At 32.7% G+C, this 27836-nt stretch overlaps 1 protein-coding gene across 1 annotated transcript; it reads left to right on the forward strand.

Annotated features, from left to right (window-relative positions):
• Nucleotides 1-571: 571 nt before the first annotated feature.
• Nucleotides 572-27836, forward strand: TM9SF4 (transmembrane 9 superfamily protein member 4). Its single transcript, XM_072538177.1, has 10 exons — nucleotides 572-742; nucleotides 804-903; nucleotides 1077-1377; nucleotides 4706-4861; nucleotides 12036-12313; nucleotides 16154-16357; nucleotides 16502-16728; nucleotides 16798-16988; nucleotides 21110-21293; nucleotides 26849-27836. Exons 1-10 carry the CDS (start codon nucleotides 731-733, stop codon nucleotides 27086-27088), a joined length of 1893 nt encoding a protein of 630 aa, XP_072394278.1. The 5' UTR covers nucleotides 572-730; the 3' UTR covers nucleotides 27089-27836.

Raw genomic sequence — 27836 nt, forward strand, 5'->3', positions numbered from 1 at the left:
AATATACATAACTTTTCTACTTACGCATATGTTTAATTTACCATGTAATAATATTAATGAAAAAGTCAGTGATTTATTGAGATTATTATTTTGAAATACAAAAGACTAATATAATTATGAACATTTAATAAATAATACAAAACATATCACATAAATAATAATATTAATAAATATTGGGTATGCCAATTCGCACCTGTACGTGCATCTGTGTCTGTTTTCTTGTGTTTTTTTATGTCATTAAATTAAAACGATCATTTCGATTAATCTCTTTTATTTTGCCAGCATAATAAACCACAATTGGCTTTTAAGTTTGGGGATTCCAGAAGTCCTGAACAGTCCTGAAGACAAATTCTTCCTTGCCCCATCGAGCATTGACTTTTTGCTCGATGCCTTGCTCACAGCACAGAATAAATAATAACAATAACAAATTTATTTATAACAATTGTTAATTATTCTGTGCCCACAGTACATAAAAATACTTGCCATCTTTCCCGATGCCCATAGACAGTGACAGCAGAGAACAACCGAACACATGTGTGTTCGACTATTCTATGGTGACAGTCACAGATTCAGATTACTAAACGGATACGGAACATTATTGTATACGTCCTAAGGAACTGTCAGATTGGTTATTTTTTGTTATTAAAATAAAATGATTTTTCGTAACTTTTATCAACAAAAATAACGTAGATCGATATAAATTTATATTTTATATTACAGTATATTTAAAATGAGTTGCCTTGTAAGTATTTAAAATATATAGATCACCTAACCTCAACCTTAAATTATATTTTATTTTTCAGAATATTCAACACTTTGTAAAATTATTTTTACTATTAGCATGTATAACGCTAAGTCATGAATTTTATGTTCCTGGAATGGCACCTAGTGATTTTAAAAAGGGTAAATATTTTACTGTATGAAATTGTAGTCATGTTTTGGGTGGGACAATCCTTGTCCCCTATATTTTAAGTTAGAAAATGATTAAAATCAACTTCATAATTGTTTACTAAATTGGGTTTATTTTAATAATTTATGTTGATATTTTGTGCAATTATATAATTTATTGTTTTTAGGTGAACAAATAGAAGTAAGAGCTGTAAAAATGACTAGTATACATACCCAATTACCTTATGAATATTATTCTCTACCCTTCTGTTTACCCAAAGGAGGTTCTGAGTATATTCAGTACAAATCTGAGAATTTGGGTGAAGTTTTAAGAGGAGACAGAATTGTAAATACTCCCTACATTGTAAAGATGGCAGAATATACCCCATGTACTTTATTGTGCAATTCTCCTGGTAATCCAATCAACTGGAGTGTTAGAGAATCTCAAGTTGTAGTAGATAGAATTCAACATGAATACTTTGTTCATTTGTAAGTATTAAGGTCACTGGTATCAGTCAGTAATGATTGAATACATTCCATATAACATTACAAAAACAGGATTTTCATAAAAATTCACTATTATGAAAATATAATAGAAATTTCAATAAATAACTAAAAATCTTCAATATCCAACAATTTATAGAAAGTATCCTTTAAAAATCGAATATTAAATGGCTTTTGCTAATTATTATTGGTGTTAATACATTGTCATAAAACTTATTATTATTTCTAAGAATGCTCTTTCAGATCATCTGATACTGATAACTTTGTATATGTCCATGATATAAAAACATTGAAAAATAACACAAATGGATTGTTTTTGTTTGACTTTGTGAAGTTTAATAATTACATTTAACAATTGAATTTAACAATTTACATTTATAAATTACCAATTTATAACCCAAAAAAAATTTATTTCATAAAAAAATTGGTTATGGTATTTCCAAACAAGATTTGTATCACTTGTTGCTAAATTAAAAAATGTGTAGTATGATACTAAAGCATTGCTCTGAAGCTATTTTCTTTTATTACCTGTATTGGAAATTGTTCTCAAAATTCTCATTTTGGAAATTGTTCTCAAAATAAAAATTGGTGAAAAATAGAAAATTTCACTGAAGTGAAAAATGAAATTCAAAATAAACATAATTTTAACTGAAGTTGTGGTTAATGACAAAAAGATCTATTGACTCCAAATTCGATAGAGACTCTAGGACTCTTCCTTTGTCAAATAAGCATAAGAATATGAAAAGAAGAATTATTCAATAGGGTTCTTTTCAGCCAAGAGGAACCTATGTACCAGCAATATCAGTAAGAACTTGCACAAAGGCCTAGATAACAAAATTACCAATAATTCAATATTTTTCTTGTAAGTATAGCACTCTGCTAAACAAAGGGCACCTTGTACCTCTAGACAGTCAATCAGTGTCTTTTAAGATAATGCTTGACATGAAGTTTGCCTTTGAATAATAATAACAAATCATCAGTATTTGAAATGGACAACAAAAAATGTTGAAAACTTGATTTGAAAAAGAATTCAACAAATTGAAAAAAAAAAGATTAGATAATTGAGCAGTTTATTCAAAGAATTCCAATAGCTATGTAAAGGCACCCTATTTTAATTTATCTAACTACTGATTTTGCATACATACTTTGCTTCTAATGATGTCGCGTCCAAGCATGCTGATCACATCTTTAAGTTCAACTCCACTAATCAAAATTTGTGTAACTGCTTCTTCTTCTTCAGGTGCCATCTCTGCTACGGAGGTTGCCAATCATCATAGCTATTTTAATTTTTGAGGCAGTAGCTCTAAATAGTTGTTTTAAGCTGCATCCAAACCATTCTCTCAGGTTCTTGAGCCATGAAATTCGTCTTCTTCCGATGCTTCTTCTGCCATCTATCTTTCCTTGCATTATGAGTCGCAGGATGCCATACTTCTCGCCCCGCATCACATGTCCTAGATACTGTAGCTTTCTTTCTTTAATTGTAAGTTCAATTTCCTTCTCTTTACCTATTCTATTTCATTATTCCATATTTTCCATAGCCTCACTTTCTTTTTTCGTGCATAACAGTCAGTAAAGTTTGTGGTTGTTTCTGGATCTCCACATCTCATTTTCGTTGGTCAGTCAAAAGATCTTTAAAGAATTTTCTTTCAAGTTTCTAACTCTACTTGGTTTTTTTGGCCATCTAATTTAAAGAGTTCAGATTGTTACCGTTTCAAAAGTTTTAGAAAATTCATTATAATTTCCATTAAATTTTTTTAAAATAAAATTCCTCCCGCCATCTATCTGCCAAGTACTTTAATTAACTCAAGGATTCTACTGTAATTCCAAATATATCCGTTAGATGAGAACGTTCATTAACTTGTAAATCGTCTCGATTTTTATCGGAAAAGATATAGCGTCTTTCTTTTATCTCTTAAAACGTCAAACTGTTAAGACGTGATTCTGTTTTTGTGGTCTCTTATAGAGACCCTTATCGTGAGGCTAGAGATGTTGAATATACTTATTTGACTCAAAGTAATATATTCTAAACTCAGTCCAGTAATTCTTAATGGTATAAAAGGACTCCTAATAAATGGTTTAATCCAATCAAATACTTAGAGGGTAAAAAGAAACAAAGCATATCCTTTTCTTCCTAACCACCAGCAGTTGGATAAATCAGGTTGTACCAAATTTCATATTTCTATTCTCTATTGAGCAAGCGAGGAATATTTATGAATTTAAAAAAATAGTGAAGTGTATTATTTTTATCTAAAATTATAATAGATATTCTTAGTTAATAAATAACTATATTTCTTTGAATGTGAACGAATTTCGAAATTTGGGATAATACATAAATTCATTCTGAGTTTAACATCATGATATAGAAAGTTTGTTTACTTCATCATCATTTTGGCTTTACAACCCTGTGTGGGTCCTAGCCTCCCCAAGAATTTTTCTCCAGTCGTCCCTATCCATCGCCTTCCTCCGCCAAGTACGTATTTCCATATTTCTCATGTCTTCATCGATGTTATCTAGGAATCTTGTTCTGGGTCTTCCTCTTCTTCTTTGACCAATAGGTCTATCAAGGAGCGTTTTTCTAGCTGGGTCGGTTTGCTCCATCCGCATTACGTGGCCTACCCACCTCAGACGTCCTATCTTTAGTTTGTTTACTTACGATTTTAAAATTAGTTTTGTATAAACACTTCTCATGGTAACCAAATAATGTAAACATAAGTTGATATTTTAATATCTTTCTGGAATGACGTAACTTTTAAAGTGAGATCTTTTAATAATGTTTTTTTTTTTTGTTCATTACTAAGACTACTTTTTACTGTTGTAAAACTTGTTGTAATAAATTCTAAAATAATACACAGTTTCTATATATGTTTGAAAGAACCACGCCCACCTCTCTTCAACAAGAGCAACTTGGCCTTTAATATAAATTTGTAAGTAATCTATGCTACAAGATGAAATATTGTCTATTCCAGGTGTCTTATTTTTTGTTTGATATCTTCAAGAGTCATGGTTCCTATCAATATACTTGTGTAAAAAGTTGTTTTTTTCTCCATTTTCCTTTGCAAATATTTCTTTTGCCCTTTTTTATTGTGGGGCTTGTTTACTTCTTTGTACCATTTTGTTCCTTTTTCGTTCTTTTTTCCTTATGGGATTTATTGGTGCGTATATGCATTTTATAAGCAAATGTAGACATTTAGAAGTACATTTTATTTCCTTGACACTGTATTTAAAATGTGACATAAATCTTTAACTAGTGGTTAGTGTCAGACTGAAGTTTGTACTTTAACTGTAACATTATAATAGTTTAATGCAATTTTAGGTTAGTAGACAATCTACCAGCAGCAATTGACGTTTTCAATCCTGACACCAATGAACTTCAAGTAGAACATGGATACCGACTTGGCAACACTGTTGGAGATAGAAGTTTCATCAATAACCACCTTAAACTTAGGTTTTTGTACCATAATCCACAGCCGTAAGTAAAAAAAATATGTTAAAAACTTTTTGCTTGTTTTATCTGCAGAATATTATTTTTGTTCAGTACATTCGATTTTTCATTGTGCATTGTAGATTTTGAATTTTTATTTCTTTATTTATTTTTTTTGTTCAAATCATCCTTTTCGATCAAGTAAAAGAGAATAGAGTTGCAAAACTCTGTTTGCATGGAATAATGGGTGCAATGAGATTATGTAAAACTTTTAGTGTATGCCTCGTATACCATAAAAATTAGTTAATAGACTCAATATTGAACTTACAGATTTCATTCTCTTTTGAAATGTTGTTTCATGTACCCCACCAATTTCGCTGCAGCACCCAGACTAAAACATTTTTTACAAGATCAGACCTTAGTCTACAGCTTAGAATCCGAATGATCAGATGTTACGTTTTTTCTGTCTTACTGTATGGCTGTGAAAGTTGGACAATGGACTCTGAAGTAGAAAAAAGAATAGATGCCTTTGAGATGTATATATACAGACGAATGTTGAGGATTCCATGGGTACAAAGAGTTACTAATGTTGAGGTACTTCGTCGCATGTGTAAACAAAAAGAATTACTAAGAATAATCAAAGAGAGGAAAATGCAATACTTGGGTCATGTGCTGAGAGGCGAAAGATATGAATTACTTCAAGTTATACTGGAAGGAAAAGTACAGGGCAAAAGATCAGTAGGAAGACGCCAGAACTCGTGGCTGAAAGACCTGAGGAGATGGTTCGACCGCTCATCCGCAGAGATCTTTCGCGCAGCAGTTTCCAAAACTACAATTGCCATTTGGATCGCCAACCTTCGAAAGGAGACGGCGCAATGAGAAGAAGACTCAGACTAAAGCTTCAGCAATTTTTCTTGGGTGAACAACTGCCTATCGCTTTTTCATTCATATAATGACATGGTAGTATCTAGAATGAAAAAAATTTCCTCAAGACACGCTCTCCTATGAAGTGCCGAAGAGTATGCAGTGAAAATCCAGTGTGTACTCATTAAGACAGTGACATTTTATTTTTGAACATATTGCTACAGAACATATTGAACTTGCTCTTCAATAACAAACAGTTGAGCAAATTGCATTTCTAAAGATCCAGTATGAATTCCAAATGGCTCAACGTGAATTTCGTTACTATTTGTGTTGAGAGGATTTACTATAAATGCTAAAGTAGTTTTGTTGGTTTTGAATTGTTCAAATCTGCCAGCAAATTCATCTTTAATTTTTTTTTGTAACTGTGCTGAAGTAATTCCTGCCAACAGTCGAACTGGTTTTATCGCGATATTGCTTTAGAAATTGAAAATGAAGTAATTTACCGCTCTGCATATCTTCTGCAAAAACAATTAATTTTTCTTCAAAACAAACCAATTCTTCCACCAAAACATAGGCTGGGTTTCCCTTTCCTTGCAGTTTTAGATTCAGCTCATTTAATTTCGCTGTGATATCCACCATAAAGTAAAATTTTTGCAACCATTTTTCGTTCCCTAATTCAGGGTGATTGATGTCTTTTTCATTTAGGAATGTATTCATTTCATTCAAGCACAAAGCAAAACGTTTTAAACCCTATTCATTCTACGAATTCCCAATCGTCAATAGAACCACGTGTAAGCCAAACGGGGTCGTACTAATGTACGACCTATGTATTATATGATTTTTAAAAATATTTACTTTTGAAACTGTTAGTGTAAGAATTTCTTGAAATTTAATCATTATATCACAATTTAACTAAACTCTAAAAAAATAACACGACCAGTAAATAACTTAACAATAACTATAACATAAATATAACACAATATATTAACTTAAAAATCAACACGATACAATTTGAATTTAAAATGCTCGCAAGTTGGGATCTGTAACATGAGAATCTGTCTCGCTTAAGGTAATAAATTAAATTTAATAGGCTTTTGACGAATGAGACGGCGAATATCAACACGTGCTCATGTTTACTGATGGGAATTTGGTAAACAAATAAACTTTAACACCTTACCTTTGGAAAGCCATCGCACTTGATTATGAAGAAGGAGGTCGGAATACTGAGCCTCCATTTCATTTAAGAATTCTTTGAACTGACGATGGTAGAGTGCTTTTGACAAGATGCTATTAACAATCTTGATCAGCAAATTCATGACCTCAACTATTTCGGCTAGAAATGTTTGGGCAAAAAGCGAGTCTTGGTGTATTATGCAGTGAAACGTTAAGAATTTCGTGATTTAATTTGCTTTGAAGAATCGTTGTTACCGCTTTATTTTTTCCTGTCATACGTCTGGCTCCATCAGTTGCTATTGAAACTATTTTATTTAAATCGATCTCATTGTCTTCAAGGCATTTTTGCACGCATGCGCTATATCTTCCCCTCTAGTTTGTCCCGAGAGCGGTAGCAATATACCAGAAGTTCTTCTTTGGGACCTTGGGAATACACCTGACAAAAAGGGCAACAAAAGCCGTGTCTTTTACATCGCAAGACTCATCTATAGCAAGTGATAAGGCGGAAGAACATTGAATATCTTCCACCTGCAAATATGTCACATTTGAAGACATTTTAGCTACTCTATCTTGTACTGTTTTAGCGGATAGTGGCAAATCTTTGATTTTATTCAAGATTTCTGGTTTGTTTTTGAAATCACTAAACAGTTCTTCAGATGTACTTATAAAGCAGGCTTTGATATACTTACCATCTGTGAATGGTTTGCCTTTTTTTGCAATTTCTAGTGATACAGCGAAGCTTGCCAGATTGACATTATTTTCTTCGCCGGCTGGATATTTACTAGCAAATTGAGTATGCTTTTTAGTGAAATGTCTCTCTAAATTTGATCTCTTATTGTGTGCGAGTTTTTCTTGGCAAACGAGGCAAGTCGGAAGGCCATCTGAGTTGCATATGAAAGCGAACAACTCTATCCAATTTCGATTAAATTCTCGTTGCTCATCCTCAGTTCTTCCCTTTTTTTTGAGATGCCATACTTGCGGTAAAGCTGAAATAAAGTAAAATTTGTTTTGTGGTTAATATTCTTAATAATGCCAGTAATGAAATATAAAAAAATTTACTCCAATTAAAAATCAAAAATATATATTTGAAAAATAAAAATTTTTATTCATATAAAATTATAATATAAAACAATTTAATTCTCAAGGAGTACGACCGTCAATTCGCATATAAATAAGGAACACTCGAAGTGTTAGGGTCTCTCGATCAGTAGGTGGAGATAATGAGACAAGGACTATGTCTACTTTATCTATTAAATTTATTGAAGATGTTTCGTTTACTGCTCAGTAAATATTATCAGTTTATCTACAAATGAGTATTATAAGAACAAACATTCATAGAGAGGTAAAAAAACAAATAGTATTACCTTAAAAAAGACATGTAGATTAAAACTTTTTGCATTGTTAACTATACATCTAAATGTTTTTTGTACATTGTACGCTTTTCAATGGTTGTTGTTCAAACAGTAGACGGCAAATGTTGCAATTATTTACTATGTAAACGTATACTTAAGTACCTAAATACATACGAGAAACTGGTTTATGAAATAAATAATTTTTATTATTATTTAGGTATTCAAAATAGCAGACGACAAATGTTGCAATTATTTACTATGTCAAAGTATACTTAAGTACCTAAATACATACGAGAAGCTGGGCATAATGAAATAAAATGTATTAAAATACATTTAACAGCGATATTTCTTAATTAAAATACTTACCTAAATAAAATAAATAAATCTCTGATTATTTGGACACGAAACACTGTTTGTCCCACTCTCTCACGTACTGATTGACTATAAGTACACTCATGGTACAATGAATACACAAGGTATGATATTGCGCATGACATTTGATAGCTGGCCCTGGAGTGTGACGAAGTCAAGACTGCTCGAACCCATTATTACAGCTTAACGCACTATCTATTTTGTACTAGCTATTTTGAAATTAGGGTAAAAAAATGGTCTAATTTTTTTTTTAATGTTTTGTTTTGGTTATAATTGAATAAAAAATATATTTTCAGTAGCATAAATCCTTTACTTTTCCTAGGGATTCAGGCGAAATATTTATTTTTGTTTTCATACATATACTAATAATATAAGCTTTTTTTTGTATGCAAATCCTTTGAAATTTAAAAATTTTCTGCAGAGGAAATACTGTGAATAGGTAAATAGTAGTAGATTTGCGTATTCTGTTTCACTGTCACTCATTTCCCAGCAGTTTTACTGAAATAAAAACAAAATAGATTACAATAAAGAAAAATCTGTTTTACAATTCAATATGGTATTTTAGATGAATTATAATGAAATTTAGTAAAATAAAAAATATACACATTACTATAACCTACCGATTAGAATATGCAAAATTTACTTATCAAACAATATAATAATATAAAAATAAGGCACAAATAAGTTCAAACGCAAAACACAATAAATATCGACTTCAGACGACTTTACACCGGCAAGACAGAAGGCTTGTATAAAAACAAAAGTTCGACGATAATATCTTTATCTGCAAATTGCAAGCTATGAGATAATAAATATATTTTAAAGTAACTCAATACTGACTGAGTCATCTATTTTATAATAGAAAAATAATTTAGATATATGCTTACATATGTCTCTTTATACAAATATATACACTTCTCAAGTGAATATTCCACATCTTCATGAACCATCGCTGTTAAAAATAGGTGTTTTTAAAAACATTTGGATAAACTGAGTGATGTGCATAGTTATGCAACTAGAAAAAACTCCATTATAATATCTGTCATTTTATAGATTAACGAAGACCCAGAATTCATCTGCAAAATTGTTGTTATTTTTTTAGACAGCAACCTTAAATGGTTCTTTCATATCGATTTGTTAAGTAGCATCTTCCAGAATGAGATATTTTTCTTTGTTAAATCATGTTATCATTATTAAAATATATAATGTTATCATTATTATAAACAATACCAAGATAATTTTATGTTTGAATATTACAAAAGATGTCATTTAAAATGTTGTGCAATATTGTGTGACCTCACTACACTACAATATTCGATGGCCAGCTAGCTCATCCGATCTAAATAAAGTTGACTTTATCATTATTTATTTGGATTTTGTGTTTTGTCCAGTAGGTATATACGTACAAATTTTGTGTACCTTCATTACCAGTTTTTTGTATCTTTTTAAACATCTGAAATATCGAACTCTGGAGTATAGGTTAATTAACCTGTACCTACGTGTAATAAAAGATAATTAAAACTTGTTTTATAAAGGATATCTATGTTAACAAAATAACTATACCAAAAATCAATAAATTTAAATTAACTTAAAAATTTTATTTATGATTAAAATATTATAATAACATAATTTTATCATCTCTTTATGATTACTATAATTAAATTAGCCAAATTATATAAAAAAACTTAAAATTAAAAGTCTTTCCCATACTACATTCAAATGTTGCGGGAATAAGCGTTCTTGACTACGTCATGCGCGAAAGCGAACCAATCGATTCAGAAGGCTTTTTAAAACTTTTTTTTTTGGTAAAATAAATAATATTTGCGTGTAAAATAAAAAAGCCGCATGCGGCTCGTGAGCCGCAGGTTGCCGACCCCTGGCTTATATTGTTACAAAAAGATTTAATGTGGGATAAACAAATTAAATAACTCTTAAACTATTTGACTGATCGCTTTGCAATTTTGATCATATTATAAGCACCACAAGTCCTAACATTTCATATTATATGGAGGTTCTAAGTTCATTTTTAAAGAAGTTATTAGCATTTATAAGAAGCTTAAATTTGTGATTCATTTTGCAAATTTCTAAGCAACAAATAATGATAGAAACGTTTAAAAAAATGGCATTTTGAAGGTCTTTCTATGACTTATAAGGTTCTTACTCTCAAATTTGTTTCAAATACTTTTGCTGATAAACGAAAAAAGTGAAAATTTACCGTTTTTTGACCTTAAGTTTTTAATAACTAATTAAGTCCAAAAATCGATTTGCAGGACTACTACTCAAAACAACTGTCGTTTGTTGGCGGGGTCAGTGTCACGACAAAAATCTTCTATCCCTGAATTATTAGCCAGTCTTCAAAAAATATCTTTCAGGTCGAAAAGTAGAAATATCTATTATGAGTCTACGGGAGCAAGATCTACGAGACGATCACTTTGAAATCTATAATCTACTAACAATTTTACTTCTTCTTCTTATTCAGCCTTCATTCATCCATTGTTGGACATAGGCCTCCTCCAATTGTTTCCACGCTTCCCTATCTTTTGCAATTCTCATCCACTGCTTTCCAGCTACAGCTGTTATATCGTCTATCCATCTCTTTTTGGGTCTTCCCACGCTTCTTTTTGTTTCTCGAGGTCTCCAGAATGTCACTTTATGAGACCATCTGTTGGTGTCTTGTCTTGCTACATGTGCTACCCATTGCCATCTCAATGTCGCTATTTTTTCCATGATGTCGGTTACTTTAGTTCTTCGACGTATTTCGGTGTTAGGAATTTTGTCTCTGAGGCTTATATTTAACATGGCCCTCTCCATGGCCCGTTGAGTTACTCTTAATTGTTCTGCCATTTTTCTTGTTATTGCCATAGTTTCCAATCCATAAGTTGCAACTGGTAGTATACAAGTGTCATAGGTTTTTCGTTTTAAGTGTATTGGGATTTTTCTGTCTTTTAAAATGAAGCTCAACTTCCCAAAAGCAGCCCATGATAATTGTGTCCTTCTTTTAATTTCTAGGGTTTGATGTTCCTTTTCGTTTTTAATTGCATGTCCTAGATATATATACTGTTCTATCTTTTCTACATTGATGTTATCTATCGTGATGTTTTCTAGGCTGTTGCTTAATATCTTTGTTTTGTCGAGATTCATTTTTAATCCTATTTGATTCGATTTGTGATTTAAATCTTGTAGCATTGATTTTAGTTCATGGATATCTGTGCTTATTAGTACTATGTCGTCTGCGAAACGCAAATGGTTAAGATATACTCCATCTATTTTTAATCCCTTTTCGACCCAATTTAGTTTTTTGAAGACATTTTCTTTTCAACATTTTCAAGACATTTTCAATTTTACTTAGTGTGTGTGTATTGAGTAAATGTCTGTTGACCGAGTACTGTACTTCGCTAAACTTTTCCGAGCTTTCACTCTAGAAATTACCGCCATAAAATTTGTATTTTTTTTATTTTTAGCGATGTGTACAGAATAGTAGGTTTTCAAATAACCGCTAAATCCATACATATGGATGAGTTGAAGTTTAATGGAAATACTTGCGACTTTCCCAGTAAACATAAATCTCAAGTGGTCGATCCAGTTTCCGGTACGAAATTGTATTTTACATACGAGGTGGAATGGAAAGAATCGTCAGTGAGTTGGGCTTCAAGATGGGATACCTACTTGGCCATGACAGATGCACAAATACACTGGTTTTCGATTATAAATTCGATCGTCGTCATTTTCTTCTTGTCTGGTAAGTTTTGGTTATTTATTTTTTTTAAATAATATCGAAATTGGTTATTGTGGTCAACTGATAAAAATTTAATTTGTAATGAAAACAACTGTTATCTAAATTTTAACTTTTAATGATAAACTTGTGGTAGCGGTTTCAACTATTATTTATTTAACACTGTATAAACTTCGTAAAGAGATTATTATTTGTATATTGCCGTTAAGAATTGTCTTTTTCTTTCAGAAAGTATCTAGTCTAGGGGTCAGCTAGGTCACCGTGGCCTTTTCAATTTTGATGGGTCCATCCAAGTTTTTATTTTGTATTTTTGGCTGCTTAGTACAAATTTCGAGGGTGGATTTCGATCGGCGTGGTCAAACAATTGTTTGGTTTCTTTCGCATTCTCTGTATATTCGTTGATGTACAATTTTGAGTAAAATTTTCAGAAAATGGCTCATCGGGCTAATTAATCTGAACTGTGAGCATCTATTTGCTTTATTTTTCTTGGGTATAGGTATAAATGTCGATCTAAGCCAGTCTTCTGGGAAGATTCCAGTGGTATATATTTTATTAAATAATAGTGTTAACGTCTGAAGATTTTCTTCATTGATAAGCTTTATGATCTCTACGTATATTTCATCTGGACCTGAGGCTTTTCGTGGCTTTGCCGTATTGATTGTTTTTGTAACTTCCGATGTTAATATATCAACTATTGTTTCTTGTACTATATTCATTTGTGGTTCTGTTCTCTCGTCATCAAACAGATCTTTGATGTATTTTTCCCAGATATCTTCTACATTTTCTGGACTAGATACTATTTGGTTGTTATCATCTACCAAAGTTGTAGTGATTTTTTTCTTCATATTTGTGACTTACTATCTTTTTGTATGCATTAAAGTAGTCTTCTTTTTTAGTAAATCTCCGAGTTCCTCACAGTTGCTGCTCATCCATTCTTCTTTGGCTTTCCTGATTTTGTTTCGAATGATTTTCTGGGTTTCTTTATATTTTTTCTTCATTGCTATTTTTGTAAGATCTTATGTCCATCAGTTCTAGGACTTCTTCTGTCATCCATGTATTCTTTGTTTTTCTGATGTTGTCTTGTAGTTGTTCTCTTTGTATAGTTTTGATTGTTGTTTTGAAGGTGTGCCAAATACTTTCTATTGTTTCTTCTGCTTCCGCGGGTGCTTCATTGAATTTTTCTTTGAGTGTATCATTGAGTGTTTTCTCTATTTCTGCCTGTACTATTGAATCTTTAAGTTTTTCGAGGTTAGGTTTTATCTTCTCTCTGTATTTGATTTTCTTTAGTTTAATTGAAATTTTACCAACAACAGGATTGTGGTCGGAACCGATGTCCGCCCCGGGATATGTTTTAACTCCGCTGATTCCATTTCTATAACGTTTGTCAATTAATATATAATCAATCTGGTTTCTTATTATGCGGTTTTGATTATCGCCAGGTGCTTTCCATGTATATAATCTTCTTTTTAGTTGTTTAAACCAGGTGTTTGCGATCATTAGATTTTCTTCTTGGCAAAATTGGACCAGTAATTCTCCTCTATCATTTCTTTGGCCCAAACCAAAGTTTCCTACTACGTCTTCGGTCCGTCCTTCACCTACTTTGGCATTAAAATATCCCATAATAATGTTTACAGCATTTTTCTTTGTGATCTTCATTAGCTGTTTGATCTCTTGGTAGAATTCTCGTACTTCTCTTTCTGGTTTTTCTGCTGTAGGAGCATATACTTGAATAAAGTTAGTATTACGAGGAGTGGTATTAATTAATTAGGTATAAAGTTCTTTATACATTTACTGCTTTTCTGGTCAACTATAAATGCCACTCCGTTATAATGATGAGGATCGTCATTACCAGCATAGTATATTACATGGTTATCGATGTTTGTCTGTCCAGATCCAGGCCATCTAACTTCACTGACTCCGAGAATGTTGACTCCCATTATTTTCATTTCTCTCACGATGTCTCTTATAAAGAGAGATTTTGCAGTTTTTTTAAATACGTTTGTGTGATCAAGAACTCGCATGTATGCGGTAAGTTTTATTTTTTTTGCCACTTTCGTTCAATCATAAAATATAGAAAAATGTTTTATCTTCCTAGAGTTCTTTTTCTTTCACCCTGCTCTATCGTTTTATTTCTGCCGGCTAGATATTAAGGGACTTCGACCTTTTTGGGATCGTACCTATTTGCATCACCACACATGGCCTCCACCAAGAGGTGAACGACTTTCAATTCACCACTATCTGATTTTTAAGTGAGTGCGTAAACATTTTATTTAGACAATTTATATTAAGTGTATATATGATTAAATTCGTGTTTATTTCAATTATTAATAAATTACGAATTTTTTTGGGAATATTAAGAGTGTACTATGTGTAATTTTTAATTAGTAATATTATATACTGACCAAAAGCTTTTTCCGGTTTGACAGATTGTGGTCCTGATCCCTTAATTTTGAAGTACTAAGTAATAATAATTAATTTACCTTTTGGAGATAATCATTTATTTTGATTTGATGGAGGACGGTAATCTATGTAGCTATTAGATTATTTATGTCAGTATGTGTCCGCCGATATCTGGCGGATGTTGAAGCTTCTATGTCGTCGAGTGCATTTATCAGAAATCTCTGCCTTCGTACAGATGATTTAACTGTAGGTATAAATATAGGTCTACGTATTATGCCTTTTTTACTGCTATAAATTTACCATAAAAAGTTTTTGGATCCAAAGGATCCGTTTCTCTACAGAAACGTAACTAAAACTCAAAATTATTATACAAACCACGTGTTTTCTTCTGTCAGGCTTATGACGCCTAATGCAATTCGTCAATTATGCACGGGTATTTTTTAGGGAACCTTGAATAACAGTGTTTCGCTATTGCCAACGTTCCCATTTTGGTAACAATGAACTCTGAACGTAATATCTTTAAAAATAAGTTACCTAAAGATGTTCCTCGTAAATATTTCTTTCATATGATTCATTTACTGTATGTACTGTACACTACATATCGACTTCCCGCAATAACTATAGTACAAAAAAAGCAAGTGACAAATTTGGACGTTATTTTACACGATTTTTAGATACTCCAGTCCTCAGAGACGAAATCTGTACGCCGTAGAAAAAAATATTTCAAATAAAAAATGTAGCTAATATAATTTTCAACAAAAATGCTTATTAGCACTTTTTGAGTAGAATGCATCGTTCTCTCAAAAACAACGCTTGAAGCGATCGGCGCGAATTTGAATGTAAATGTGAAATCAATGTTCAATAAAATTTGTATCAGCTCGACGGGTAAAAATTCGATATCTTTTGATCTAAGTGACCTATCGACAAAAGTCAAGCTGCGTTTTATAGGTAAAGAATGCAGCTTTGTATTTTGCCGCAAAAATACAGAAAGCATGTTACCGCAAGTAAGAAAGGACCATACAGAAAGCATATTTAGTACGTTTTTTATTTTGTTTCCAAAATGGGAACATTGACGTTTAAAATGTTGATGGACTAAATTGAAAATTGTTGATACTAGGGGACAAAGCCCCAGTACCTGGCAAAAGAATGCCAGGTATTTAATGAATAATATTTCTCACACATCATCGCAATTTCAGCAAAAATTCCTCCACAGGCTAAGACACTCAACGCTGAATCCTTTGATCGGCACTTTATTCACTTCTATTCACCCAAGGCTATTTGGGCTGAATAAAATCAACATTAACATTCTTGTTTATTCTTTGAGACATTTGAAAGCCTTTCTTTCGGAAATTTTTAAGACGCAGTGCTCATAGAAACTAAACAGATTTTTAAAATATACAGGGTAAAAGAAAATGCTACAAATTTATCTATACCAATTTGTTGTAGGCATCCTCACCATGATAATGGTTCGAACACTTCGACGAGATATTGCGAAATATAATGCAGACGAAAGTTACGACGAAACAATCGAAGAAACTGGTTGGAAGTTAGTACACGGAGATGTTTTCAGACCTCCACGTAACTCGAGATTATTTGCTGCTCTTGTTGGATCTGGAATTCAAATATTTTTGATGTCTCTTATAACGATATGTAAGTCTTTTTTGATTTATCAACTGTTTTAGTATTTCTTCCAGAAACAAATATAAAATGTATTAATGCTGATAAGTGTAGTAATAATTCACTAATTTCACATGAGTATTTTAATACATACATTCATATCTAAAATTGTTTCAGTTTTTGCTATGTTAGGAATGCTTTCACCAGCGTCTCGAGGTGCTCTAACCACAGCAGCTATTACCTTCTACATGATCCATGGAGCTGTAGCAGGCTATCTATCAGCTCGTCTTTATAAAACCATGAAGGGAAGAGAGTGGAAAAGGGCTGCCTTTCTCACAGCTGTTCTATATCCCGCTGTGGTCGGTGGGACTTGTTTCTTTTTAAATTTCTTTATTTGGGGAAAAGTAAGTAATCAATTCCTATTTAAAATATTCAAAGATTAATGAAATTTGTTATTTACATCAATAATGAAGGCCAGCAGCGGTGCAGTCCCGTTTTCCGCTATGATCAATCTTTTGTTGATGTGGGTATTCGTATCGCTACCTTTGGTATACTTAGGGTATTACTTCGGATATAGAAAACAGCCGTACCAACATCCGGTCAGAACAAATCAGATACCTAGACAAGTTCCTGAACAACACTGGTATATGAATCCAATCTTGTGGTGAGTTATGGTTATTATCTTCATATTATGAGAGGTTTATATATATATATATATATATATATATATATATATATATATATATATATATATATATATATATATATAAATTAAATTAATTAAAACCAATTAGTAATTTCCACAATAGGGTGATCTCACATCGCAGTGACATAAAAACCAACAAAATAAATGCATGTGCACTCGCAGAACATGCAATAACTCGGAAACGTGAGTTCAATTTCGAGGATTCCTGTATTTTGGTAGAAAAGAAGAAGAAAAAAACCATACAAAACGTGTTTTCTTGAAAATGTGTTGTATAAAATCCAGTACATCTTGCATTAATAAAAAGTCTGACATAGATAAATTGAGCAACATTTATTGTTATTTACTGGAAAAACATCAAAAATAAAATAAATATAAATGTCTAAATATTCTTGTATGCATAACTGGTTGCATACCATTAAGACAGGTTAATAATTAAAAATCAAAACTACCCAAATATGGACCTCTTGCTTCTTGAAAAAACAAATAAATACAATATTAAGAACAACTAATTACACTTTAATCACATTGGTTTTTTCTTTCTGTTCTCTGTGTATTATAGTTAAAACATATCATCAAAATATGTCATGAAATAAACAAAGTTTTACTATCCTGACCAAAATTTTAGAATGTATTGTCCATTATTATATTTTAAATTTGTATTTTTAATGTTGAGTGTCAAAGTTTATTTTAAATAATCTCAACGACTAGTAAGTTGCACTGACGAATTGTGACATTTTGTAAATATTTACACATTTTTTTATATACATTACAGTGTCTTGAAAAAGGAATAAAACCATTCCGAAAGCTCGACAAAAAGTCAAAAGAGTGTTACTCTAACATCTCGGGCAACCGTATGACTGCAGCCCTAATAAACTTGTGGTTTTGTTTATATCGACAGTCACTTTTATCCTGTATTTCTTATATACATATATATATATATATATATATATATATATATATATATATATATAAATTTTTAAAATGTCAAATGTCTCAGAGTAATAAATTATAACAAACTTTAATACAGCTACTAGGTAGACTAGGATTGCCATGTAAAAGAAATCGCTTATATAGTACACTACGCTTATATAAGATACCTTTTAGTTGTTTTTTATATAAACTAATTTTGGAGTCAACAATATTTATTTGTCTTGGCAGGCTATTAGCATTCCGTATCAATCGTGTAGTCGGTTCATTGATACCATAATTAGTGTGGTGAAATTGCACTGAAAAGATTTCCGATTGTCTGTTGTTTCTACTAGATACTTTAAGACTAACGAGTGATAACAATTGAGGACAGTATGTAATAGAATTAATGACTTTGTGCAGGAAGCATAAATCTAACAATGTCATCCTTGACTCAAGTGTTGGTAGATCAAGGCTGTCTTTTACTCACTAAAAGCTGATATCCTCAAAAATTTATTTGGGACCCTTTCAATACGTTCAATGTAACAGTTGTATGATGGAGACCAACACAACTGATCCATACTCTAGAATGAGCCTAACGAGACCACAATAAAGTCTTCTAAATCTGAACAATGACAGGTCTACAAATATGCGTTGGATAAATTCCAGTGCTTTCATCGTCTTGTTTGTTACTTGATTAATGTGGCTTGAGAATGACAGTTTGGTGTCTAACCAGATTCCCAAGTCTTAATTTTTAGAGGCAAATGGCAAGTTATTTATAGAGTAAATAAATGTAATTGGTTTTCATTGCCTCGAAAATGTCATTTAATCACATTTGTTTATGTTAAGTGACATTTTGTTTAAACTGCACCAATCATAAAACGATTTAAGCTCTTCCTGTAATAGAACATAGCATCATTCCAGGATTGAATTTTTCCAAACAGTTTTACATCGTCAGCAAATATAAGAACACTACAATTTTTGATTTTTTGTACTAAATCGTCCAGAGACAAGCAAAATAAAACAGGGCCACAATAGGAGCCTTGCGGCAGCCCTGATACTGCCGTCATTTCAATTAAGGTATCACTACCCAAGTTAACTGTCTGCGTACGGCCACTAATAAATTCTGAAATCTATTGAAGGAGATCCTCTGTATACCTTTAGCGGATCAATAGAGTCAGAGATAAATCATCTACAATTATACATAATACACAAACAAATAGCAAACTAACACACAAAATAATCAGAATTTGATATCATCCTGAGGGTGCAAATACCATCCTCAGAATTTTCAACTAAAAGCATGGCTATTTGCCTACAATATAGAGGCCAAGTAAGTCGCCCGTCTATTTGGCAAATAAAAGCGCCAAACAGCTATAGGGTATAAAAACAACTCCCTAACTTACACTCATGGACAAAAATATCGAATATTTTGGAATTTTCAAATTTTTGTTTTTTCAAAATAAATTCTGGTCAAGCAAGTCGTTTATTGTAAAATAGAGTTTATTTCAACAATGTTTAATGAAAAATTTTAAGTTTTTATGCGGAGAAAATTGTGAAAAAAATAAATGTTTAGTATTAGGTAAATAAGGTTATTTTACTCTAAACTTAAATGATAATTTAAATTGCTTAAACAACTGGTTTAAACTGAAAGAAGTGCATGATCAGTAACGAGTATTCCCCCCTGTAGCTCTTATTACTGCTTGCATATTTCTCAGCATGCTTGCAAGTAAATTTTGGACATATCCTTGGGAAATTGCATTTTATTTATCCTGTGCAGCAAGCCGAAGCTGCTCTATCGTATTTGGAACGGGATTTCTTTGTCGTATGCTGCCTTTTAGGGGATCCCACATGTGCTCTATTGGATTTAAATCCGGGCTAGACGGTGGCCAATCCAATCTTCGAATTTGGACCTCATCAAGATAATTACTCACTATGGCAGCGGCATGTGGTCGGGCATTATCGTGCATTAACGTGAATCTTTCATATCCAATGTAACCAACATATGACAAAACATGATCTTGCAGGATATTTTAAACGTAAGAATCACCAGTCATCCGTCTAATCACTTCCACAAGTGCGGTACGTACCTCCCAACTAATACCTTTCCAAAGAATTATGCCATCAACTCCAAAACTAATGGCCTGGGCGAGACTGCAGCTGGCGAATCGTTCTCCAACTCTTCTGTAGACGTAGTTTTGACCATCTGGCTCCCATAATAGTATTCTGGTCTCATCAGTGAAAAGAACGTTTTTCCAGTTGTCGGTATTCCACTAAATATGTGTTCTTGCAAATTCCAAACGACGAGCTTTATGATTTTGGAGAAGACGTGGAACTTTGGCGGGGCGTCTGGGCTTTAAGTTTGCTTTTTTTGATCTTCGTCTAACTGTTTGCGAACTCACATTAACTTGTCTAACATTTAATAGCTCATTTCTGAGGTGCATCGATGTCAATGAATGATTTCGTGTAGAATTAAGAACCAAAAATCGGTCATCAGATGCGGTTGTGCACCTTGGGCGTCCTTGACCAGGCCTTCGTTCAAAATTTCCTGTTTCGCGGTACCTTTTTAGAGTATTTGAAACTATAGATTCAGTTCTGCTGAGACGTCGTGCGATACCTTTTTGTGCATATCCTTCATCGTACAAAATTACAATATGTGCTACTTGGACTTCATCGCAGTGCCGAATTGGTGGGATACTTGTTTTAAACTTAGTTAAATCAAAACAATATTTAATTAAACTTAATAAATTAAACTAAAAATAACCGAATTAGTATGATTTTTCCTTTACGTGAAGAAGGATTTTTATGATAAAATGTACGAATGGCATTAACCACTGAATAAACGTCAAAATAAACATCAAAATATTTCAAACCAGTTGAGTACATCAACCTACTATTTGAGTATTATCAGTAATCTAAAATTATTTTGAAGTAATAGTGACTGCAACAAAAAAAATTGGAAAATTCCAAAATATTCGATATTTTTGTCCATCAGTTTAAAACAATCTTTTTTGAAATCGATTTCCGGAGTGGAAATCGAAACGTCAATGAACAATTATTATTATAAAATGTAATTTTCATTACAATCAATTGTGGCTTTATACCATATAAAAATAATATTTAATCTATAATTGTGTAGCAAATTGATTTAAATTGTTTGATTTATTTTTTAGCACACTGATGGCAGGAATATTACCATTTGGAGCAGTATTTATAGAACTCGTTTTTATATTCACGGCCATATGGAAAAATCAGTTCTACTATCTTTTCGGATTCCTCTTCTTAGTTTTCGTCATATTAATAATATCTTGTTCTCAAATATCTATTGTGATGGTGTATTTTCAACTGTGCGGAGAGGTGAGTGTTATTCATTAGCTAATTTTAAATAAAAATTATGAATATTAAAACAGTTCACAAAAACAAGTATAGGATTTAGTTGCGAAATATTAACAAATCATAGCAATTAAATTAACAGTTTCTTCGATTCACTTTTAAGCTCAAGAAAATAATCTTTTTTTCGGAACTTACAAATTATCCAGTTTTTTTATTATTAAAAATTAGATGCGAAAATGGCTACAAGAGTTCTGTGAGTCCTGCCTAGTAATCGCATTTTAACCCTTTCGCTACGGATCAAGTATCGGTTGCGCGTTGCACATATACGGCGCCGGGAAAATTTTGCACTTCGCGATCGAGACGGCCACTCAGTAGGTTACATTCTTTATATTGAAGTGGTTGAATCGTTTTTCGTTTGTCGGCAGTTTGTTTATATTCGTTTTATCGAAGTAGTAGAATTTTTTTTCGTAAAACTTAAAACGGTATTCAGAAAGTACGACGCTAGGGTGGGTGATGTGCTGTCGTGTATGTCGTGTATTTGTGAATCGTAACGTACATGAACGATACTAGTAAGCAAGATGGACAATGTAGAACGTACTATTACGATTATAGCTCTTTAAAGCTGAACGATGGAGATTAATTTGCGTAATAGTACGGCGCCTTCTCGTCAAAGCTTCAAATGAAAATCGTACTTTTACGGCAACAGTATCGAAAGGGTTGGACGTGGAAAAATTTTGCCGACCGTGGAAAAGGCGGCATTCTTTGATCTTCTCTCGATATCCTTTAATGATTGTCGTCAGGCGTGGCACGTGTGCAGGTGAGTTGTAAGCCTCTCCTAATTCTAAGATGGCGGCTGTCAACATGAGGGCTACCAGCTGTCAACATGAACTTCTAAGCTAAATCCAATGACGTATAATAAATAGACCCAGCAGTCGGCTACGTTTGATATATAATCGGGTGTCATAAAGACCTATGGCTTGGAGGTTGGAGGTATGTTTACTACAATAATGGCTTGCTCGTTTATTTTATAATGAGTTTATTTTTCGTCTTCCAAAGGAAATTTATGAAAAAACTGGTTAGAAAAATTATATTTAAATGATTTTAATTAAAAAAAAAACAAAAAAATAACTGTAAAATATTCACTACATATAATGTATAATAATTTATTTATTAAATAAACTAAAAGCCTTATGGAAGTGAGGTATGGCCACTGAAAGGAAAAAACTTAAAAGCATTAGAAGCAACAGAAATGGACTTCTGGAGAAGAGCGGCTGGAAAATCAAGATTAGAGAGCGTTAGAAACGAAATAATACGAGGAATTATGGGTTTTAAGCACAATATAACAGAGGACATCAGAATAAATCAACTAAGATGGTATGGACACGTTTAAAGAATGGATAAACACGGAATACCAAAGAAAGTATTGAACTGGACACCACGTGGAAGAAGAAAGCAAGGTAGATCGAGATTAAGTTGGAGAGAAGGAATCGATAAAGACTTAAGGGAGAGGGGAGTTGAAGAAAACCTTTGGATCGACCGAGTTACATAAATGGAGACTGGAAATCAGAAGACGGCGTAGAAAGTTATAAACTGATGGTTTGATTGATAAAAGCCTTCACTGACAATCAATATATATCCTAATATTTATAAGACAAAATACGTTTCAAAAATGATTTCCTGAAAAGTGATATTTCGCTTTTCGAAATTACGCGACCACAAAAAAGACATTTAAATGGCATTTTACTAAAATATTAAGTAAATGACCCTCAAAAAATTAAAATGAAATTTGGTTTTCAAATAAAATATGTGAACATACAAATGATGACACATACAACTTCAACTTCGTAAAAAATTGTGAACGTTTACTTCGAATGATACTTCGTATCAAAACAATGGACAACAAAAAAGAGAATCATGTTTTTGACATATATAGTGTCACTATAAAGTGTCAAAAACATGATTCTTTTTTTGTGTTTGTTTGCGTTTGAGCATGGGAAATAAGAGCTTGTGGCGGTTATTAGTTAATGGAAATTCCTGTCCTTGAGAAGTTGGAGGAACAACATCACAGCTTTTATTTGCGTAAGAAAGGATTATTAAGGAACGTTGTACCGAATCTTCTTGTTGCGACATTTAGTCAGTAGCTTGAAGGCGTTTCAGTTGTTGTCTTAATCAACTATTCCAAGGTTTTCCTCCTTAACTAGTCAGAAAATGGACCCAGCGAGATGGAAATCGAGATCACACCAGTTTCGTATGTTTCTAAGCCAGGAATGTAATCTTCTCGGACCTCTTCTACCATCAATCTTACCCGTTAAGTAAGAACAAATAGGAATCACAACACGCAAGACGTGTTCCAAATAGGAATCCTTGCGCTGTTTCACCACACTCGAACAATTACCTGGCTACTCAAGCTCGTCGCAAGACTTCTCCATTGGTAACTCGATCCATCCTTGATATTTTAAGTAGTCTTTTAAGTGGTCTCTAGACCATAATCTCTGCACCATAAAACAATATTGGCCACTCATAACATCATATCTTAATGTATTTTACGATATCTGGTTCCTAGTGTATTCTATAAAGTTTAAAGTTGTAGTTGTGGGCCTGAGAAAGGCGTATGACTCTGTACCAAGGTCAGAACTATGGGAGGCAATGTACAAATTAGAAATACAGACGGAACTCATAGAAGCTACAAAAGCTCTGTATAAAGAAAATAAAGTGTCCATTAAAATGGGAACAAGAATCTTAGGAGACTTCACCACAACAAAAGGGCTCCTGCAGGATTGTTCCACATCTCCAACCCTATTCAAAATATACTTAGAGAAAGCCTTGACTACATGGAAAAGAAAATGCGAAGGCATGGGAGTACCGGTACGGAACGAATACCTATATACGTTAGGTTTTGCATACGATCAAGTAGTGATTGCACAAGACCAAGACGACCTCAGCTACATGATGAAGAAACTACAAGAAGAATATACCAAGGCTGGCCTGGATATTAACCTCGCGAAAACAGAGTACCTATCTACAAGTGAAGAAGACATAGAAGATCTACAGATTGATGACAACGTAACAATCAAAGGAAAGGATAAATTCAAATACCTGGTGTTTATAATCACGAAAAAGGCAACAACAGAGGAAGAAATTACACAAAGATTAGGACAAACAAGAACAGCAATCCGACAACTTAACTCAGTATGGTGGGATAGACACCTAAATATGAAGACAAAAACGCAGATTTATAAAACATTAGTGCGAAGTATTATGACATATGGGGCTGAAAATTGGATCATAAACAAGAGAAACAGCGATAAGATAATAGCAGTAAGATAATAGCAACAGAGCGAAGATGCCTGCGAAGATGCTGCAGAGTAACAATAATGGATAGGAGAAGTAATGACGAAATAAAGCAAAGAACATCAATAGAAACAGACATACTAACATATATAGAACAAAAAAGACTAAAGTGGTATGGACATGTAAGAAGAACTAGCGACAGCAGATGGATAAAGGGAATAACCGAATGGAGTCCCATAGGAAGGAGGAAAAGAGGACGACCCCGAAAATCCTGGAGGAACGAAGTAGACGACGCCATGAGTAAGAGAGGACTAAACGATGGAGAATGGAACAACAGAGAGATGGAAACGGTTGAGCGAGGGAACGCAGTGAATACTGTAGAATCCCTAAATATATATATTTAAGTTGTATCGTCTTTTCACACTTCATTGTTATTCACCCCTCCATAGATTCGCTCTAGTACTTTTATTTCGAAACATCCTATCATATTTTCATTATTTTTTGTTTAAGTCCAGGTCTCTGAACTCTATATTGTTTTATAGAGTTTGTGTTTCTCGATATAATTGAAGATTTAAAAAGGAGATTAATCCCAAAATAGCACCTGTTGGCCGTACAAATTCTGCGGTAGTGTTATTTTCCGTGTTGGCGAGCGCTTCCAGGTATACAAATTCTTTAACTACTTTGATGACGTCGTTATCTATAACAAGTGGTTGTAGGATTTGTGATTGCGTGCTTGTTTTCATGTACTTAATTTTGTTGATGTTTATTATTCGATTCTTTTAGTGCTACATACGCCTCTGGTACAGCATTTTCCGTTCTCCTAACAATATTGATATTATGATCATAGACAAGGATTTGCATAAAGGATAAAGATGAGGACTTCATAAAGATGAGGAAATTCTTCTGCAACAGAGATATAAGCATCCCTCTACGATTAAGAATGCTAAGGGACTACGTATTTAACGCTATTATACGGTGTAGAGGCCTGGAATCTCAAAGAGAACAACATAAAAAATATTGAAAGTTTCGAGATGTGGTGGTACCGTCGAATGCTGAAGATAAGTTGGGTTGAAAGAGTCACAAACTTTGAAGTAATGCGAAGGATAGGAAAAGACCCAGAAATTTTGTCAACGACCAAACGAAGAAAACTCGAATATTTGGGTCACCTGATGAGAGGACATAAATACGCATTACTTCAAAATATAATGCAAGGAAAAATAGAAGGAAAACGGAATCCAGGCCGTAGAAGAATGTCATGATTGCGTAATTTGAGAGAGTGGTATGGCTGTACCACTAATGAACTCTTTAGATCAGCTGTAAACAAGGTCAGGATAGCCTTGATGATTTCCAATCCCCGATAGGAGTGGCACAAGAAGAAGGATTTGCACTGATTTGTTATATATTGAAGCGGTGGCTGTGATTTGTGACATACGTATTAGTTTTTCCAGAGCCAGATTAAACAGTATACAGAAGAGGGGGTCTCCCTGGCGCAGCTTGTTATTTGTTTTAAAAGGTTTAGACAGTTCCCCCTGGACTCGGACTCTACATTAAACTTTTTCAAGAGTTAGTTTTGTTAAATTTACCAACTGATTTGGTACTTCTAGTTCTTTCATTGCTCTGAATATTTATAGGCAGTATATTTGCATACGATTCCTTGTTTAGGCTCACTATTTATATGCAATTTAAATTATAGACTATAAATACATGGGATGCAAACAAATCTTTATATAGTAAAACCTGTCAATAACAGCCACCAAAAGTGAAAGAACTATTGACCGTTATATAAAAGTGAGAGGTTTTGTAGTCCACAAATACATAAACGATATTTGCAACTTTGTTTATTTTATTAATTAAAGCAAATATAATTCTATACATAAACGGAAAACTACTGAAAATACTTTTTAATATACTAATACAAAACATAAAACTACCTACTATACTAGGAAAAAACAGATGTTAAACTTTTTTAAAGTATGTGTCAATTGTTGTTTGTGTTAGAATTTTAGCTTTAATTTAAGAACCTCAGCTTCACATTTAAGTAAAATTCGAGACACATCCATAAAAATTTCACCATTATTATTGCATATTAAATAATTTTCTACGTCTTTCAATTCGTCTACCTATAATCGGTTTGGGAAATTTTGAAACCGGCCTTTAGTACAGGTGGCCGTTAACACAGGTTTTACTGCACTTCTTAATAAATCGCATTCAAGTTTTATTTTAATATTGGGAAAAATTATACTTAAGTAACTTACTTCGCAGAACTAAAATATTAATATATTTTTCAGGATTACCACTGGTGGTGGCGCAGTTTCATCGTATCCGGTGGCAGCGCCCTCTACATTTTAGGATACTCACTATTTTACTTTATGACAGTTTTAGAAATAACAGAATTCATACCGACGTTACTTTACATAAGCTACACCGGACTGATGGTTTTCACTTTTTGGTTACTCACCGGTTCTATAGGGTTCTTCGCTGCATACGCTTTCGTTAGAAAAATTTACGCGGCCGTCAAGATTGATTAAGTGCATCTTTAGTTTTATTGCGCATTATTTATTTGTGTGCACCGATAGTTTTGGTAATTCAATATTTTTAAGGCTCTGTGATTTTTTAGGATTACAACTAAAACCTAATACGAAATATTTTATTCTTGTTATCACAATTCGTGTATGAGTGATGATATGGTAACGTTTTAAGACTTTTTGCGTATATCCAAATTTATTTTAGAAGTTAGTGTTGCTTTTCTTATCGATTATGTTATATTGTAAAACATGGTACGTTAAAAATAAGAGGCTTAGAATAATTATGCATTTCTGGCTTCACAGCAATACTCTGGACATTGTATTCTATAAATGGATGAACTTCATCTGATTATAATTTTTCAAACCAAACAGAATTTCGAGAAACATAGTGTAACAGTTTTGTTTGTAAAAATGTACTTAAATGTCTCGTTTAAATATTTTTATACTTTGTGTGAGTAAAAAAATGTAAACCCTTAATTGAAATTCATTTACTGCTTCAGTTGTACAAACTATAAACGTAACAGTTTATTTAAGACAATATCTAATGATTTCAGAAGTTGAAAGTATTCCAAAACTGTAAAATGAAAGGTTTTTTATACGCCCGACTAACGTCATATTGTTAGGCAGTTGAGGAACATGTTCAATTCAGCGCAAAAAGAGGTAGAAAGACATAAGGCGAAAAAGACGGATCAGAGTCAAGATAAAATATGGTAGCTGTAATATTTAAACAAAATAAATTTATTTCATCCTA

Source organism: Diabrotica undecimpunctata, chromosome 7 (assembly GCF_040954645.1).
Source record: "Diabrotica undecimpunctata isolate CICGRU chromosome 7, icDiaUnde3, whole genome shotgun sequence".
In the NCBI taxonomy this organism is placed as follows: domain Eukaryota; kingdom Metazoa; phylum Arthropoda; class Insecta; order Coleoptera; family Chrysomelidae; genus Diabrotica; species Diabrotica undecimpunctata.

Coding starts and splice junctions, on each gene's coding strand:
- TM9SF4 (XM_072538177.1), top strand. Junction 904..1,076: donor ACCTAGTGATTTTAAAAAGG/GTAAATATTTTA, acceptor TATTGTTTTTAG/GTGAACAAATAGAAGTAAGA. Junction 16,358..16,501: donor GATGTCTCTTATAACGATAT/GTAAGTCTTTTT, acceptor AAATTGTTTCAG/TTTTTGCTATGTTAGGAATG.